The sequence below is a fragment of the Rhinatrema bivittatum genome, chromosome 10, assembly GCF_901001135.1.
Source record: "Rhinatrema bivittatum chromosome 10, aRhiBiv1.1, whole genome shotgun sequence".
In the NCBI taxonomy this organism is placed as follows: Eukaryota; Metazoa; Chordata; class Amphibia; order Gymnophiona; family Rhinatrematidae; genus Rhinatrema; species Rhinatrema bivittatum.
The window spans coordinates 81,589,768-81,609,523 of record NC_042624.1 but is presented as its reverse complement, the minus strand read 5'-3'; the positions used below and the strand labels follow the sequence as shown (position 1 = coordinate 81,609,523).

Genomic DNA, 19,756 nt, shown 5'->3' with positions numbered 1-19,756 from the left:
TGTAGGTGGCACCATCCTATATAAGGCAGAGTTTTGTTTGGTAAACTTCTGTCTCCATCTGCTAGGGGGGGCAAAACCCAAGAGTCTGGACTGATCCGTGGTACTAAAGGAATGAAAATTATCAGTAAGAACCAATTTGTTTATGAACATCTGGGCCCCCATGGCGTTTTCAGATGGTGCTATGACACCGCTAAGCTGTCTGGTAGTCTCAGCTACATGAGTGAGTACCTGTGTGTGGGCTTTCACTTCTAATTTTTAAAATACTAGCAACCTACCAGACAAATCATAAACATAAGTTGCCATACAGGGTCAGACCAAGGGTCCATCATGCTCAGCATGCTGTTTCTAATAGTGACCAATCCAGGTTACAAGTACCTGGCAAATACCCAAACGTTAAATAGATCCCTTGTTACTAATGCCGGTAATAAGCAGTAGCTATTCCCTAAGTCAGCTTGATTACAAGCGTTTTATGGACTTGTCCAAACCTTTTTTTAAACCCAGGTACATTGACTTCCTTAACCATATCCTCTAGCAATGAATTCCAGAGCTTAATTGCGTGTTGCATGAAAGAAAATTCTTTGTTTTAAATGTGCTACTTGCTTACTTCATGGATTGCCCCCTAGTCCTTGTATTATCTGAAAGAGTAAATAACCGATTCACATTTACCCAAGTCCTTTCATGATTTTATGGACCTCTCCTATATCTCCCCCCCCCCCCCCCAGCTGTTTTTTCTCCAAGCTGAACAGCTGTATCCTCTTTAGCCATTTCATCCCCTTTATCATTTTGATCACCCTTCTCCAATGCAACTGTATCATTTTTTGAGATGTGATGACCAGAATGGTACACAGTATTCAAGGTATGGTCTCATCATGGAGTGATTCAGAGGCATTATGATCTTCTCAGTTTTATTCGCAATTCCCTAGCTAACATTGTGGGTGGGGTGTTTTTTTTCCTTCAACACAGCACACTGAGTTGACATTTTCAATATATTATCCACTATGATGCCTAAATCTTTTTCCTGAGTGGTAACTTGTAATATGAAACCTAACACTGTAAAACTACATTATAGTTTATTTCTCCCTATATGCATCACCTTGCACTTGTCCACATTGAAATTCATCTGCCATTTATCTACTCTGAAAATTATCTGCAAATTTGATCCTCTCGTTGTGCCCCTTTCCAGATCATTTATAAATATATTAAAGTACAGATCCCTGAGTTACTCCACTGTTTTATCTTTTTCCACTGAGAAAACTGACCATTTAAACCTACTCCATTTTCTGTCTTTTAATCAGTTTGCAATCACAAAAGGACATTCTCCTAACCCATGACTTTTTAAAATTTTCTTGGATGTCTCCGCATTTGTTTACCCCTTCAAAAAAAAAAAATATAGATTTGTGAGGTTAAGGCTTCCCTTGGGTAAATCCATGCCGGCTGTGTCCCATTAAACCACGCCTATCTATATGTTCAGTGATTTTGTTCTTTAGAATAGTTTCTACAATTTTTCCCGACACTGATGTCAGGTTTGTCAATCTGTAGTTTCCTGAATTACCCCGGAGCTCTTTTTAAATATCTGGATTACATTGGCCTGCCTCCCAGTTTTCAGGTATAATGGACTGAAGGGTGGCCAATGTTTCATTTTTTTAGTTCTTTCAGAACCCTGGGGTGTATATCATCTGGTTTGCTATTCTTCAGTTTGTCAATCTGGCCTAATACATCTTCCAGGTTCACAGTGATTTGTTTATCTGAATCATCATTCTTGAAAACAGTCTCCGCAAATGGGTATCTTCCCAACATCCTCATTGGTAAACACACAAGCAAAGAAATTCATTTAGTCTTTCTGTGATGATCTTATTAAGCTGCTAATTAATTCTGTTGTCACAGATTAATTTTAGATGTCTATCAATTTCCTTTCTTAGGAATGCATGGTGAATAAGTACAAAAAGACATCTTTGCGCAAAATCCAAAGCACCCAGAATGAGGCTGCCAAAATTATAGAAAAGGATATAATGGAAGGCAAGTAATATTTATTAGACATGCATTTGTGTAAAACTCCATTTTGCTTTATGCTCATTCATTTGTTCTTGCTAACTATAATGCCCAGTTATTTCCTTTTTTCCCCCTAATTTATTGTACTTTCGAGCAACAAGTTTCCAGTTCTTTATCTTGTAATATTGTATGTGGATATAAAGAGAAATAATCAAATCTTCACTACAAGGATCTTAAACCACTCTTTTTTTCTAAATTCAGTTGTCTACTAAAATATTTACTAGGGTCATTTTTTATTTATTTATTATTTTTTTTTAAAGGTGGTGCTCCCCAAATAAGCAATCTTGGTGTTCTGCCAATTTTGGTTTCTATTTTATGTCAACACAGAGAAGAAAACTATTTCACAACTATTCAGTTTTGTTAGTCATTCTACTTTCAATGTTTGTGGTTGAATTTTTAATATTTTTTTTCACTAGGGGTTACTGGAGATGATCATATGATGAAAGTGGAGACCGTGCACTGCAGTGCCTGTGGTTTGTATGTCCCTGCTTTGTACAGTTCTGTGCAACAGCATTTAAAATCACCAGATCATGCAAAGAGCAAACTGGTAAGATATCTCGCTAAGTATAAACTAGTGCATGACTTGATATGTGACAGCTGCCTGTTGAGCATTTGCATGTCTTATACTGTACTATACACCAAAGAAACTTCCTTTTCCTAGTGTGTAGCAGATGGACTTGGGACCAATGGGTATAGTGTATTCCTGATAGCAGTTGGAGGCCAATCAGATTTCAATCTGTCAGCCCTAGTACATATACCCCTGCAGGAAGTGCAGCCCTTCAGTATTTTCCTTCTCCATAGCAGTTAAAGGACTACCTGCACGCTCTCACAGCGTTAGAGTAAATTCAACGGAGAAAACCCAAAATAAGAAATCTTACCTCTACAGACGAGCCCCGCTCTCCTGCGGTGACACCCTCTGGTCCCTCCCCCAGTTGAGAATTCCCGAGGTGATTTCCGTGGTCCCTCTGAGGTAAGCCTCAGTCCGGCGGCTGACCCTCTGCAGTGACCTAGCCCCCGATTTCGGGTGCGGCTGAGAGACAGCGGGTGCAACCTAGAGCGCGGCGGTGAAGTTATTCTCCCCCCCCCCCCCCCCCCCCCCCACAGCCGGAGACCACCCGGAACGAAACCGGGAAGCACCGAAGACAAGGTAAGGTGGAAATCTTCTTTAAAGGCTCTGGTCTCCGAAGCTCGAGGAGTCGCACAGGTCGCCGGCCGGGACCAGTGCCACCGGGTTGATCCGCCCTAGCAGATCAACGTGGAGACCCTCCGAGGTGGTCGCCATATTGTCCGTGTGGTCGCCATCGCCATTTTGACTCTGTTCACCGCCCTGTCCGCTGTCTCGAGCCGTGCGCACAAACTTACCTGCGCACAACCTTGCACGCATAAGTACCGGGCGCACAAGATACGCGCGTATCACACGCTTACTGGGTCAAGCGCATAACTGCGACTTGTGCGCACACCAGCGCGCACATCCTGAGTGCACACATCTTCGCACCGGAGCGCATAACAGATTTTACGCACCTACATCCATGGCACCACCAGAAAAGGAGCTCAAGGCTCAGGGCCTTTCCCCAGCATGCCACATCAGGGCCGCACAAAACAGAGGCCAACGCCCTGTGTATCCAATGTGAGGAGGCCCCGGGGAATCCAGCCCCAGTCAGGACTGGGGTCTAGCTCCTCAACCAATACCCCCGGACCTAGCGAACCACAGCGGGACCCCCCCTCAATCAGGACCCCCCAGGGACGCAGCGCCTCTCAACTTGGACCCAGTGTCTATCTCCTGGGTGGAATTCTTCAAAGGCCTGCACACCTTCGTTCACATGCAGTCGGAGCCCTCGGCAACACGACCACAGCCTCCTCCAGAGGACCTTTACGCCCAGGGCCCCTCTAGGCCCAGAGATGTGAATCCACCGCCCAGAAGCCCCACTTACGGGGACACAAACAACAAGGAGGAGGAATCTGAGCCCCTGGAAGAGGGGGAACTCCCTCCTGGGACAGAGCCTCACTGGACATGAGGCACTTCTTCACCAAGGATGAGCTTCCAGACCTGGTTACCCACAGCCTGAAGGAGCTGGCTATCCCGGGCACAAGTGCCTCAGGGGAACATAAGAGCATGCCATACTGGGTCAGACCAAGGGTCCATCAAGCCCAGCATCCTGTTTCCAACAGTGGCCAATCCAGGCCATAAGAACCTGATGAGTACCCAAAAACTAAGTCTATTCCATGTTACCATTGCTAGTAATAGCGGTGGTTATTATCTAAGTCAACTTAATAGCAGGTAATGGACTTCTCCTCCAAGAACCTATCCAATCTTTTTTTTTTAAACACAGCTATACTAAATGCACTAACCACATCTTCTGTCAACAAATTCCAGAGTTTAATTGTGCATTGAGTGAAAAAGAACTCTCCGATTTACTTTTAAATGTGCCACATGCTAACTTCATGGACTGCCCCCTAGTCTTTCCATTATCCGAAAGAGTAAATAATAGATTCACATCTACCCGTTCTAGACCTCTCATGATTTTAAACACCTCTATCATATCCCCCTCAGCCATCTCTTCTCCAAGCTGAAAAGTCCTATCCTCTTTAGTCTTTCCTCATAAGGGAGCTGTTCCATTCCCTTTATCGTTTTGGTCGCTCTTCTCTGTACCTTCTCTATTGCAATTATATCTTTTTTGAGATGCGGTGACCAGAATTGTACACAGTATTCAAGGTGCGGTCTCACCATGGAGCGATACAGAGGCATTATGACATTTTCCGTTTTATTCACCATTCCCTTTCTAATAATTCCCAACATTGTTTGCTTTTTTGACTGCCGCAGCACACTGAACAGACTATTTCAATGTGTTATCCACTATGTCGCCTAGATCTATTTGAGTAGTAGCACCTAATATGGAACCTAACATTCTGTAACTATAGCATGGGTTATTTTTCCCTATATGCGTCACCTTGCACTTGTCCACATTCAATTTCATCTGCCATTTTGATGCCCAATTTTCCAGCCTCAAGGTCTTCCTGCAATTTATCACAATCTGCTTGTGATTTAACTACTCTGAACAATTTTGTATCTGCAAATTTGATTACCTCACTTGTCGTATTTCTTTCCAGATCATTTATAAATATATTGAAAAGTAAGAGTCCCAATACAGATCCCTGAGGCACTCCACTGCCCACTCCCTTCCACTGAGAAAATTGTCCATTTAATCCTACTGTTTCCTGTCTTTCAGCCAGTTGTAATCCACGAAAGGACATAGCCACCTATCCCATGACTTTTTTATTTTTCCTAGAAGCCTCTCATGAGGAACTTTGTCAAATGCCTTCTGAAAATCCAAGTACACTACATCTATAGGTTCCCCTTTATCCACATGTTTATTAACTCCTTCAAAAAAGTGAAGCAGATTTGTGAGGCAAGACTTGCCTTGGGTAAAGCCATGCTGACTTTGTTCCCTTAAACCATGTCTTTCTATATGTTCTGTGATTTTGATGTTTAGAATACTTTCCACTATTTTTCCTGGCACTGAAGTTAAGCTAACCGGTCTGTAGTTTCCCGGATCGCCCCTGGAGCCCTTTTTAAATATGGGGGTTACATTAGCTATCCTCCAGTCTTCAGGTACAATGGACGATTTAATGACAGGTTACAAATTTTTACTAATAGGTCTGAAATTTCATTTTTAAGTTCCTTCAGAACTCTGGGGTGTATACCATCCGATCCAAGTGATTTGCTACTCTTCAGTTTGTCATTCAGGTCTACCACATCTTCTAGGTTCACCGTGATTTGGTTCAGTCCATCTGAATCATTACCCATGAAAACCTTCTCCAGTACGGGTACCTCCCCAACATCCTCTTCTGTAAACACCGAAGCAAAGAAATCATTTAATCTTTCCGCGATGGCCTTATCTTCTCTAAGTGCCCCTTTAACCCCTCGATCATCTAATAGTCCAACTGACTACCTCACAGGCTTTCTGCTTCGGATATATTTAAAAAAGTTTTTACTGTGAGTTTTTGCCTCTATGGCCAACTTCTTTTCAAATTCTCTCTTGGCATTTCTTTTCAATGTTTTACATTTAACTTGCCAACGTTTATGCATTATCCTATTTTCTTCTGTTGGATCCTTCTTCCAATTTTTGAATGAAGGTCTTTTGGCTAAAATAGTTTTTCACATCCCCTTTTAACCATGCCGGGAATCGTTTTGTCTTCTGGCTCCGAAGCTGGTCGGCCGATGCATCTTCCAAAACGAGACTCACAAGGATGCCCTTCAAGGGATCTCTCCTGTTCGGTAGCGAACTAGAGAAACTCGCTAACAAATGGGGCAAGTCCCCACTGCTGTGGCTGCCGGAGGACAGGAATAAGAGAAACCAGCGACCTTTCCCCCGATCTTCCAGGGGCAGAAGTTCACAGCGCTTCAATCCATACAGAAACACTTATCAAGCGCCTCATCCTACAGGCAGGAACCAGTCCTTTCGGAACAAGCACAACAAAAGGGGAACCAGCTCGGGACCAGGCCTCAGCCGACCCATCCAAAGGAAGAAGCCATAGGGGGCAGACTTGCCCTATTCTACCAAAGATGCATTGATAACTTAAGACAAGTGGGTCCTAACCATCATTCGAGAGGGGTACTACCTGGATTTCCTCCGGACAAGTTGGTGGAATCCCCTTGCCACGACCCCTCCAAGAGGGCGGCAGTGGAAGCTACACTGGCCAGATTACTAGCCCTAGAGGCCATAACCCCAGTGCTTCCACAACAAATAAATACTGGGCATTATTCCATTTATTTTATCGTCCCCAAGAAAGAGAACGTTCAGACCTATCCTGGACCTCAAGTCGGTCAACAGTCAGCTGAAGATCCCCCGCTTCCGCATGGAAACCCTACACTCTGTAATAAGGGCGGTTCAACCGGGAGAGTTTCTCACATCCCTGGATCTGTCAGAAGCCTACCTACACATCCGGATCCATCAAGAACATCTGCGCTTTAAAATCCTGGACCGGCACTACCAGTTCTGGGCACTACCCTTTGGGTTAGCCACAGCATCCCGGACGTTCACCAAGATCATAGTGGTGGTGGTGGCAGCGACACTGAGGAAGGAAGGAATCCTCGTACATCCTTACCTAGATGATTGGCTGATCAGGGCGAAATCCCCAGAGGAAAATTACCGGGCGCCCAACAATCAAAACTCTACTGGAGCACCTTGGATGGGTGGTCAACACAAACAAGAGCTGTCTGCAGCCCTCCCAGTCCCTAGAATACTTAGGAGTCCGATTCGACACCAAACAAGACCAGGTCATCCTGACACAGACAAGGAGATCAAAACCGATGAACCAGTTGCAAACCCTACTGAGCGAACCTCGTCCCACAGCATGGGATTACCTTCAAGTCCTCGGTCTCATGGCATCCACACTGGAAGTAGTGCCATGGGCACGAGCCCACATGAGGCCCCTACAGCGCTCACTTCTATCGCGCTGGAATCCACTGTCCCAGAACTACAACGTACGTCTACAGCTCCCGGGCAGAGTTCGGACACAACTAGGATGGTGGTCTCAAGACGGTCACTTAAGCCAGGGAACAAGGCTATCCTCACTGACCTGGATCCTGCTCACCACGGATGCCAGCCTACAAGGATGGGGAGCACACTGCGAAGAGCTAACTGCCCAAGGGCAGTGGAACACAGAAGAGTCGGGATGGAACATCAATCGCCTAGAAGCCCGGGCAGTCAGACTAGGCTGCCTATGGTTCAGCCACAGACTCAGAGACAAAGCGGTCAGAGTAATGTCGGACAACCCCACAACAGTGGCCTACATCAACCATCAGGGAGGAACCAGAAGCCAACAGGTGTCTCTCTGGAAATAGACCCCCTAATGGCGTGGGCGGAAGCAAATCTCCAGGAGATCTCGGCCATCCACATCGCTGGGAAAGATAACATCAAGGCGGATTATCTCAGCAGAGAAAGTCTAGACCCAGGAGAATGGATGCTGTCGCCCGCGGTGTTCCAACTGATAGTGAACTGTTGGGGAACACTGACCATGGACCTTCTGGCAAACCGGTCCAACGCCCAAGTACCCAGTTCCTTCAACCGCAGGCGGGAATCTCAGTCCCAGGGAATCGATACCCTGGTACAGACCTGGCCACAGGAGACTGTTTATACGCCTTCCCGCCGTGGCCTCTATTGGGCGCAATCATTCACAAAATAGAACACAGCGGACCAGTCCTTCTGGTGGCCCCGGACTGGCCAAGAAGACTGTGGTACGCAGACATGCAAAGACTACTGACAGGGACCCAGCTGCCACTACCTCCACACAGAGACCTGCTCCAACAAGGGCCGATCCTCCACGAGGATCCAGCTCGATTCTCTCGTATGGTCTGGCCATTGAGAGGACTCGCCTGAGGAAGAGCGGATACTCGGGAGCGGTAATTGACACTCTACTCGGAGCACGCAAGTTCTCCACATCTCTAACATACCTTAGGATTTGGAGAGTATTCGAAGCCTGGTGCGAGGACCAGTCAAAATACCTGCGATCTTGGAATTCCTACAGAGCGGCCTACAGAAGGGATTGTCCCTCAATTCCATCAAGGTACAGGTGGCTGCATTATCATGCTTTGGAACCAAGAGCAACAGCATAGCCTCTCACTCAGATGTTTCTCGCTTCCTGAAAGGAGTCAAGCACATCCGACCATCCCTAAAGTGGCCGGTACCTCTTTGGAACCTCAACCTGATCCTAGATTTCTTAGCGGGAGCCTCATTCAGACCTACGCAGCCTGTCTCTCTGACTATTAACATTGAAGACAGCCTTCCTACTGACAGTGTGTTCAGCCCATCGCATATCCGAGCTACAGGCACTGTCTTGCCGTGAGCCGTTTCTCAGGCTTACCCCGGGAACCATCCAGATACATACAGTTCCCTCTTTCCTCCCCAAAGTGGTATCCCACTTCCACCTCAACCAAACCATTTCGCTACCATCGCCAGATGAACATAAGAACTTGGAAGAGGCTCGAAGTCTTCGCCACCTCAACATTGGCAGACTCCTATCCAGATACCTGGAAATGTCGAAACCTGTATGAAAAACGGACCACCTATTCGTCCTTCACAGCGGGAAGAAGCAAGGGGAAGCGGCCTCACGAGCAACCATTGCCTGCTGGATTAAAGAAGTCATCAAGGTGGCCTACGTAGAAGCAGGCAAGCCGCCGCCCCTACAAGTCAAGGCCCACTCTATTAGAGCCCAGGCAGTGTCCTAGGCGGAAACCAAGATGCTGTCGCCTGCCGAGATCTGCAGGGCGGCGACATGGTCCTCCATCCACGCCTTCTCCAGGTTTTACCGCCTGGATGTTCAGGCTCGGGAGGACACGGCATTCGCAAGGGCAGTACTAAGTGGGTCACGGGCAGCCTCCCACCCGGTTCGGGAGTAGCTTTTATACATCCCATTGGTCCTGATTCCATCTGCTACATGCTAGGAAATGGAGAAATTACTTACCTGATAATTTCGTTTTGCTTAGTGTAGACAGATGGACTCAGCATCCCACCCACAGCTGCCATTACTCATGGAATTCTCGGGGGACATCCCCGGGAGCGAGTGATTCAAGGGTAAGCTATGCTTCCTTCACCTAGGACACCCATCCTACCGGGTGTCGACGTTTCCCGGTTGAGGGCACTGGCGGTCTCCAGCTATAGCCAATTCAACCAGTTCAATTTAATCAAGTTAATCAAGTTATTCAAGTTATGAAGTTATTCAAGTTATTAAAATCAGTCAGTCACACACATATCCCCAATGCTTTTCGAGGAGAATACTGAAGAGCTGCACTTCCTGCAGGGGTATATGTACTAGGGCTGATGTCAGATTAAAATCTGATCCATCTCCAACTGCTATCAGGAGTACACTATACCCATTGGTCCTGAGTCCATCTGTCTACACTAAGGAAAATGAAATTATCAGGTAATTTCTCCATTTTTGACACAGCAGTTTCTTCCTGCCCCATGGGCTTCCAGTTGCATTGAAACAAGGAATAAGATCTGGAGCTATGACTTTTAATTTGCGACTACCTGGGAATTTTTTCCCTATTTTATATCCCCTCCTACCTTTCTGAGTCTAATAATTAAAACACCAATCCTTGGCTGGGGGGGGCCATAAATCCAGCCAATTAGGTTTCACCATTGTATGGTAACTCCCTGCCCCAGGGGTGATGATTCAGTAGATGTCCAACATAGTTTGGATCATGTGAGTGCATATTTATATAAAAAATGTATAACTTTATTCCCCACTTCAAACTTTTGAAGAATACAAGTAACATTCATAAATACATTAAAAAAAAACAAAACAACCCATGATAGGCCTCACAAATGATCAAACATAAGAATGAAAAGTCATCAAATACATAAATTTTTAGACATCACAAATTATCAAACAAACCTAATTTTAAAAAAGTAATCAAAACATTTTTAAAAACAAAATGCTGCAAAATTGTACAGGTACCATTCAGGACATGAGAACTCAGCAAGGGAGAGCAATCGTAAAAGCCAATATTTCTAAATTAAATGCCTCCTTGAAGAGATTATTTCAATGCTGTTAAGGCTTGAGGGCAATGATTTAGCAGTTTATGTTCATGAAGCAAACTTGCTGTTTCTGAATGAAATTACTTGCAGAGATCAGGTGTAATCTCTGCAAGTAAATTTTCTGGGGGCAATAATGAAAGCAAAAGCTTGTGCAAATTTTTGCTTTAATTAGTGGTGGAAATCCCTTAGGTAAAAGTATCCATGAAGTTTGTATCAATGTGGGCAAATTACTACCCTCTAGAAAGTTTGGTTGATATCCGATTTGTGTTCTTCAGGTTCAGGTTATTGGGAAAGTTTTGACTGTTTAAGCAGAACCAGGTTTGTCTAATGTAATTTTGTTAAATAAGCTGAAACTTTTGTGCAGCAATTGACGATATTTTTGTCCCAACACAAATATAAAATGGAATCCAAACTTAATTTGGGGATTCCATAACTTGACAAATCATATTGTATGTCATTTTGCTGTGATGTAAAACAGTAATGCATGTAACATTGGCCATGGTTTGTTTTGTTTTTTTGTTTTTTTTTTTAATTAGTCATACAAGGAACAAATAAAAAGGGAGAGTATATTGACTGCAACAAGCATCCTGAATAATCCAATTGTGAAAGCGCGTTATGACCTGTATTGCAAGGTAAGATGTTCTACAAATGTTAGGGACATTTAATAACTCAGAAGTCAGTGTAACTAAACTCTACTCTTCAGAGGGCATCTAGTGGAAATCTTATTACTTGAGGCTAGTGTAGGTTTGGGCTGGAGCTTAGCTATAGCTCAGCTGTTTCCATTGCTTCCTATGATACAATTTAACACCTCTTTTAAAATGTTCTTGTGCGAGAAATATTGGAAAGGGTGGTGAAACAAGCCTGCTTCTCTCACCCAATTTTTTCTAGGGGTTTTATTAGCCTTCCCCTATCTTTAAACACTGTTAAAGATTTTCCATGAAAAAGCTGCTTATAACAAGTGTGCTACTTTTTCCTATAATAGCTAAAATTTCAACAGCATAAGCACCACCGCTTATTCTAAACTAAACGTAGAGGGTTTTTTTGAGTCTTTTTACACACACAACTGAGCATGCAAGAGGTAAGATGTGAATCTCAAGCTTTCTTCATTAATGCAGTCTGCCATTTATCCATCCCATTTTCACAAAAATACATAAAAATGAGTGTGTAGTGTATTTCCAGGATGGCGAGGATATTGGATGTCATGCAGTACTCTAATACTGTTTAGCTACATTAACATGTATGACTCTCCTAATATACGATAGTGCTACAACATGCAGTGATACACCTAGCATACTACCTGCTATACATATTTTATTTGCTGATTCTTTGCACCATAATTGCAACACAACTCTCATTTTGCAAATTTTCCTGTACATACATATAATACATGAGAATTCGTGCAGGAATGACATTACATGATAGAAATGTCAATAATAAAACTTGTTGATATAATAGAAAAATTGACAGTTACCATTTAACTGTTCTCTGCAGGCTGACGGGATGGTAAGGGTGGGTGGAATGGGAGAAGACTGGGCTCTATCAGTCATCCTTTGGCCACTTTTGTTTCTGGAGGATCTTCATGGCATCCATTTCCTTGGTCTTCATTGTGTGACTGAAAAGGATATTCCCTGTACGTACTCGGATCAGTCCAGACCGTGGGTTGAGCTTCCTGTCCAGCAGATGGAGACAGACCAAAACTGAAAGGGTTTCCTATATCAGGACAGAACCTACCCTGCAGCCCTTATGTATTTGTCTGTCTCCAGCAAATGCCAGCAGCTCACCTTACGGTTCCCTGGCTTTATTATTTAGCCTTAGCCCTGTGGGGTTCATTTTCCTCTATTTCTTTCAAGATCAAGCAAGTATTCTTGTTCCTTCTCAATTTAAAAAAAAAAAAAAAAAAAAAAAGCTCAGTTTCTTCAGGAGACAGCACTGTCTCCTTGCTCTTGGGGAGCCATGGGGTGCTTGCCCCTTGTGTGATGCAGCCTAGGCTCTCTTCCCGGTGAACCTTGTGTTGGGGAGATACTGGTGGTGGTCCAGTCACTCCCCCTATATAGCTGCCTCTTTCCCGGGACGCTTAATCCCCCGGCTGTGCCTGCAGGGAAGTTCATTCCCTTGCATTTTCAAAGTTAAAAAAAAAAAAATTGAGGCACTACATCTTTAAAGGGTGTTTTTTATTACTGGGCAGCTTATTTCTGACAGAAAAGGAGCGAGCAGGGTTCATTCTCCTGCACCCGCTCCTCAAGGCAGCACAGCTCAGCTGTTTTTTTTTCTTCTCTGCCTCGCAGCTCTGCTTACCTTCATGCCGCGTTCAAATCTCTGCCTTGCCTGCGGAAAGCCTGCATTGCGACTGTCACGTGAAGGGCTCTGTTTGGGATGCCTGCCGGGTGGGGAAGATCCCTCCCCGGCAACGATCAAGCCAGCGACCCGGAGTCTGTCCTCCCACGGCAGGGCCAGGCCGTTCCCGAGTCGGCAAACCACAGGAACGGCGACAATCTTGGGAATCTCTGCAGCTCCCGATTCGGGGCTGCAGAAGGGAGAGGGGCCTGATTTTAATATTTCTCCTCCTGATTTAAGCCCTGTGCGGACTCAGGAGGCAGGTCCTGACTCTCCTCCTCCCCCACCCCTCCCCTCCGGAAAATCCAGGTCACATTTTTCTTTGGAATTTGTGCTGTTAATGCACAAATCTTATCTGGCCAGTTTACAGGAGGAGGAGGAACCCCTACTCGATCCTGCTTCCGCTAAAATCCCACGGATGCCCTCCCCACTTGCTCCCGCTGCGCTGGATGCGCAGGTGTCCATTAGGGTGCAGGCGGTCCCTGGGCCCCCTCCGGATCCACCAACTCCACCTGCGGCTCCGGACCAGGATCCGGATGTGGATTTGGCAGGGACAACCCCCCCCTCAAAGGGGATGACCCCAGAGTTCTCCGCTTATTTCAGAGGGAAGAGCTGGAGCCGCTCATTCCTTTTATCCTTCAGGAGCTGGGGATTGAGAGTCCTTCAGTGGATACATTCACAGCCGCGATGCCGGCTCATGTGGACCCGGTCCTGGCGGGACTTAGGGCTCCTCCACGCACCTTCCCGTTCCATCCCATGCACAAGCTGCTGCTTCTCCAGGAATGGGAAGCTCCCAAGTCGGGGCTCCATGTGGGGCGAGCTATGGACAAGCTCTATCCTCTCCCCGAGGATTGCCTGGAAATGCTTAAAATTCCCATGGTGGATTCTTCTGTGTCGGCGGTCACTAAGCACACCACTATTCCAGTGCTGGGGGCCACAGCTCTTAAAGATATTCAGGACCGCAAGCTCGCATTCTATCTCAAGCGTATCTTTGAGGTCTTGGCCTTAGGAGTTCGGGCGACGATCTGCAGCAGTCTCATGCAGCGGGCAAGCCTTGGGTGGGTTCAACAATTGCTCAGCACCCAGGACTTCACGTCTGTAGAGGCAGAGCAGGCTGAAAGGTTGGAAGGCGCTATAGCATATGGGGCGGATGCTCTTTACGACTTACTCCGCGTCCAGGCAAAAGCGATGGTTTCAGCAGTGTCGGCCAGACAACTCCTCTGGCTGCGCAATTGGTCGGCGGACTCCTCTTCTAAGTCGCAGTTGGGCACACTTTTTTTTTCAAGGGTAAATTGCTTTTTGGCGAGGACCTGGAACAGCTTATTAAATCCTTGGGTGAAAACAATGTCCATAAGCTACCTGAGGACCGCCTGAAATTGTCAAGGGCTTTTTTTCCCTACACATTCCCGCTTCAGGGGCCAGCGAAGGTATAATACTCTGGAGCGAGGAGCTTTCTCTAGAGGAAATTCCTCCAGATCTCAGTCCTGGTCTCATTCCTTTCAGGGCCATCATGCCTTCCGAGATGGTAACCCACAACATTCCACCGCAAAGCCCGCCTCCCAATGAGATCCGGCCGGCCCATTCCTCTGTTCCAAACTTAGGTGGTCGTCTCTCCCTGTTCTTAGAGGAATGGACCAAAATCACGTCAGACCAGTGGGTCCTCGAAATAATAGAGAGAGGCTACGCATTAGTTTGCTCGAGACCTGCCAGATCTGTACATAGACTCTCCTTGCGCTCACCGGATGCGGGCTGCCATATGCCAGACTCTTGTCAGGCTCCAGGAGCTGGGGGCCATAGTCCCAGTTCCAGTGGAGGAACAAGGCACCGTCCAGTATTCCATCTACTTTGTTGTGCCAAAAAGGACCGTTCCTTCCATCCAATCTTGGACCTAAAGAGTCAACCGGGCCCTCAAAGTACCACATTTTCGGTTGGAGACCCTGAGGGCGGTCATAGCGGCTGTTCGCTCCAACGAATATCTGGCCTCTCTCGATTTGATGGAGGCTTACTTACACATACCGATTCAGCGTGAGCATCAAAAGTATCTGATTCAACATCCTGGGCCAGCATTTTCAGTTCAAGGCTCTGCCCTTCAGTCTAGCCACCGCGCCGTGCACTTTTACCAAGGTCATGGTGGTTGTGGCTGCTCTCCAGCGAGAAGGAGTCCTAGTCCATCCTTACCTGGACGACTGGCTCGTGCGGGCCAAGTCGGAGACCCTCTGCAGGCTGGCAGTCGACCGGGTCCTTGCTCTCCTCACCTCCCTCGGGTGGATAATCAATTTTCCCAAGAGCAATCTGCAGCCCTCCCAGGTTCTGGAGGTGCGCTTCGATACCAGAGTCGGCAAGGTATTCCTACCGGACGCTCGGGCGTTCTAACTGATGGATCAAGTGCGAAATCTCTCATTCCCGCTTCCTACGGCGTGGGACTACCTCCAAGTGCTGGGGACCATGGCTTCTACTATCAAACTGGTCCCCAGGGCTTTTGCGCGTATGTGACCTTTACAGAAAGCTTTGCTATCCCGCTGGAAGCCGGTGTTGGGACAGTTTCAGATACCTCTCCCGCTCTCAGACTACCATCACCGACATATAATGGTGGCTATTGCTAATGCACCTCCTGAAGGGAACGTCCCTACAGACTCGCAGTGGATTCTAGTCGTGACAGATGCCAGCCTCTCCGGTGGGGAGCAGTCTGCCAATCCCAGGCTACGCAGGGATACTGGTCCCCTGTTCAATCCCACTGGTACATCAATCGCCTGGAGGCCCGGGCGGTCTGCCTGGCTCTAAAGATTTTTCTTCCTCTGATTCGCTGCAAGGCGGTGCGAGTACTCTGATAACTCCACCACGGTGGCTTATATCAATTGACAGGGGGCACCCGGAGTCGCCTGATGGTCCTAGAAGCCAGCAAGCTCTTTACCTGGGCGGAGCATCACTTGGAGCACTTAGCAGCCTCCCATATAGCGGGCAAGGAGAATGTGCAAGCCGATTTCCTGAGTCGTCAGCATCTCGATCCCAGCGAGTGGGAGTTGTCAGACGGAGCGATGGATCTGATCGTCAGCAGTTGGGGTCCGCCACATCTGGACCTGATGGCAACCTTGAGCAATGCCAAAGCTCCCAGATTCTACAGCCACTGGAGGGAGCACTGCTCGGAAGGAGTGGATGCACTAGTCCTTCCCTGGCCCCACGATGTTCTTCTGTACGTGTTTCCTCCTTGGCCTAGAGTGGCAAAATTTCTCAGAAGAATAGAACTCCACAGGGGACCGGTCATCCTTGTGGCTTCCGAAATGGCCCTGCAGACCGTGGTTCGCAGATATGGTAAACCTGGCAACGGACGGCCCTCTTCGCCTCTGCCATCTTCCACGCCTGCTCTGGCAGGGTCCTGTATTTTTTGACCAGGCGGATCGCTTCTGTCTAGTGGCCTGGCTTTTGAACGGCAAAGACGAAGTTATATATCCACTCTGCTGCGAGCCTGTAAGCCATCTACCTCTCTTGCTTATGTCCGCTTTTGAAAATTTCTGTGCGGAATCGGATGTCTCGGCTTGTTCAGCTCCGGTTTCTATGATTCTTTCCTTCCTCCAGAAGGGCCTCTCCAAGGGTCTGTCATTCAGCTCGTTGCATGTCCAGGTGTCCGCTCTCAGTTCCCTCTTAGGCAACATTGTTGGTTACGCGGTAGCATCTCACCTTGATGTTGTCCGTTTCCTCAAGGGCGCCAAGCATTTGAATCCGGTCCACTTGTCCTTCGTGGAGTCTTAATTTAGCCCTTCGGGCTCTCTGTGAGGCTTCTTTTGAACCTCTCCATCGGTCTACCCTTAAGGATCTAACGCTCAAGACCGTTTTTCTGGTTTCTATCTGCTTTTCCAGAAGGGTGTCGGAGATTCAAGCGTTGTCCTGTAGGGAACCCTTCCTGCGGATTTCTGATTCAGGAGTTTCTCTCAAGACTGTACCTTGTTTGTTGCTGAAGGTTGGTTGGTTCTTTTCATGTCAATCAGTCGGTGGAGCTTCCCGCTTTCTCTCCTGGGGATATAGCGAGTACAGTTGTGAGTGATCTTCGCCGCCTTGATGTAAAACGCGTGTTACTGCATTATCTTCAGGTTACCAATGACTTCCGGGTTTCCGATCATCTTTTTGTCCTGTGGAGTGGTCCAAATAGGGGCAACCAAGCTTCTAAGACTACGATTGCTTGGTGGTTGAAGGAGATTTCGTCGGCCTATATCTGCCAAGGCCAGGCGGTTCTGGAGGACCTGAATGCTCATTCCTTGCGTTCTCAGGCTACTTCTTGGGCGGAGAGTCAATATGTCTCTCCGCAGGAAATATGCAGGGCGGCTATGTAGAAATCCCTGCATACCTTTGCTCGACATTACCGCCTTGATGTACAGGTGCCAGTGTTTGGTTCCTTCGGTTGGCAGGTGCTTCGAGCGGGATTGTCTCGGTCCCACCCTCTGTAGGGAAGCTTTGGTACATCCCACTGTCTGGACTGATCCGGGTACATACAGGGAAAGGAAAATTAGTTCTTACCTGTTAATTTTCTTTCCTGTAGTACTACGGATCAGTCCAGACACCCTTCCCTGTACTTTTCTGCCGTCCACTCAAAAGCGCCTTTCCTCCTTTTGCAGGATACTGGATGTTTTTAATCTGTGATTATCCTTAAAGGCACCGGAAGCATCTGTTTTGGTGACAATGGATATTTATGCAAGAGCGATCATATAGAGTCCATTCAGTGTTTGCAATTGTTAGGTTTTGTGAGTTCTCTCGTTACTTGCTTGATCTTTTACTGGTTATCTTTATTCTTAATCTGCTTTAACAATTGTTATACTGAAGGGGCAGCAGGGTAGTAGGCTCTGTCCTGATATAGGATACCCTTTCAGTTTTGGTCTGCCTCCATCTGCTGGACAGGAGGCTCAACCCACGGTCTGGACAGATCTGTGGTACTACAGGGTGAAAATTAACAGGTAAGAACTAATTTTCCTTTATATGAATAACTTTTTGAGATAGGCTGAAGGATAAGTAGAAATGTATTAGCTTCAAGATTAAATTTTGGAACACTGTTTTTAAGGTAAAACTATTTTGTTGTAGAATATCTATAGTATTGAACTTTCTTGTTTCAGGGGGAAAATCCTTTTGCAGATACACCTCAGGAGGATCAGGAACAAGAACAGGATCAGGAGCCCGATCAAGATCAGGAACAAGATCAGGAACAAGATCAGGAGCCCGATCAGGATCAAGAACAGGATCAAGAAGAGGATCAAGAAGAAGAGCAGCTGGATGACAAGACTGATGGTGAAGATGCAGCTGATCCCAGTGACTACACTGCTGAAGCTACTGATGAATGAATGCAAAAAATTTTCAGATATTGAGAAATGCTTTTTACTTTTTGTTGTCTTGTGGCTTTGTGCACCAAGTCACAAATCTTTTAGCAGTCTAAATATGTTGTGTATCCACTCTGTCCCTATATCTCCACCCAGCATGTATTCTGTGGCCAGAGCGTGTTTATATAATTTTGAAAATCTTACATTTGTTTTGAAAAGTGGTAAATTTTAGTTGCGCTTTTATAGTGGGCAAGAAATAATTAGAATAAAAGAGAATGTATTCAGTGTATTTTAAGCATACTTTCTAGTACATTGATATTGAGAATGGAAATTTCAGTCATAAAGAAGTAAGATTTTTATCTTTACTGTGAATATGGCTATTTTTTGGAATGCATCACGCACTATACGATAAAGCAGATGTTACAAACTTAGGTTAGTGATTTGTGACACATTGTATCAATTTGTAGCAATAAAATCTTTTTAGATACTGTTTTCTTTAACTCTGGCATTGCTCAATGTTTCCAGACTGTTGAAGGAATAAATTTCAAAATCCCAAGGTTTTATGCAGTGTGTTTGGCTTTTTTGGGTTAGCCTAGCATTAAATGATGTTGAAGAGGTCCTTTTCCTTGCCGTAGAGAAGTCCCCTGAGGCTGGATCAATAGAGGGTGTGGGCTTGGGGGCTGAACAGATGTGAGCTCTCCCTGCTACAGGAAACAGCCCCCAATCACATAGATTCCCGGGGGGACTTGATGGTTGAGGTAGAAGGAAATCTCACCCCACCCCCACCCCAGGTTGAGGTAACACCTGTGCCCAATAGTGCACAATTGAAAGATGTGGATGAGGTTGGACAGAATGGTTCCCCCCTACCTTCCAGATCAAACCACATAAGGTGGCCAACAAAGCAGTTCTAGTTGAGATGGAGCACCCTAATGTAGAATATAGTACCTTTCCTAGAAAACACATCGCCATCCAACTGATGTCTCCAACCTCTAATGGTGCTTACACATTTGGGGTAGGCCCCAGAGACATTTAACTTCCAGGGTACTGCCCAGGAGATGAATATGTCAGAGAGCTCTGCCTTATTCAGCAGTACACTTATGGACAGGGACTCTGCCCAAGGAGAGGGGGACAGGAAGACAACTAAAAACAGGGGAAGACTTGCCCGAAGGCAGCAAGCATTGGACAAGGCTGGGTGACGTTCTCTCATTCGAGCGGCTGAGCTTACCAGGCAGCAGAGGCATGGGCTGGTACCATATGCTGCCAGGTGTAAATATCCACAAATGAGCCTCTACTGTGACCAAAGAAATGGGACCTAAGATCTAGCTGACAGCTCTTAAATTGAGCAGATACACTGTAATGTTCTGTGCATTGATGGCTGCAGTAGCATGAGTCTTGTGGTGGAGGGGATTGAGAATGGGCACAACCCAGCAGTAGAAGCCCCTAGAACAGCCTGGGACAAAGGTGGTACTATCCAATGTACTACCCAATTTTTTGGATGAATTGTGTTCCTTGGGGGAAGTAAAGTGGGATATT

The 19,756-nt window shown here is 46.4% G+C and overlaps 1 protein-coding gene across 4 annotated transcripts in view; it reads left to right on the top strand.

Annotated features, from left to right (window-relative positions):
- ZNF326 (zinc finger protein 326) overlaps positions 1 to 18,783 on the top strand; it is a 79,271-nt gene extending 60,488 nt beyond the window's left edge. For all 4 annotated transcript variants that reach the window (XM_029617546.1, XM_029617547.1, XM_029617544.1 and 1 more), the window contains 4 exons: positions 1,920 to 2,016; positions 2,466 to 2,596; positions 11,126 to 11,221; positions 18,023 to 18,783. In XM_029617546.1, the coding sequence (XP_029473406.1) occupies positions 1,920 to 2,016; positions 2,466 to 2,596; positions 11,126 to 11,221; positions 18,023 to 18,247 (549 nt within the window). In that variant the 3' untranslated portion in view covers positions 18,248 to 18,783. The remainder of the gene's footprint in view (positions 1 to 1,919; positions 2,017 to 2,465; positions 2,597 to 11,125; positions 11,222 to 18,022) is intronic.
- The last annotated feature ends 973 nt before the right edge of the window (positions 18,784 to 19,756 follow it).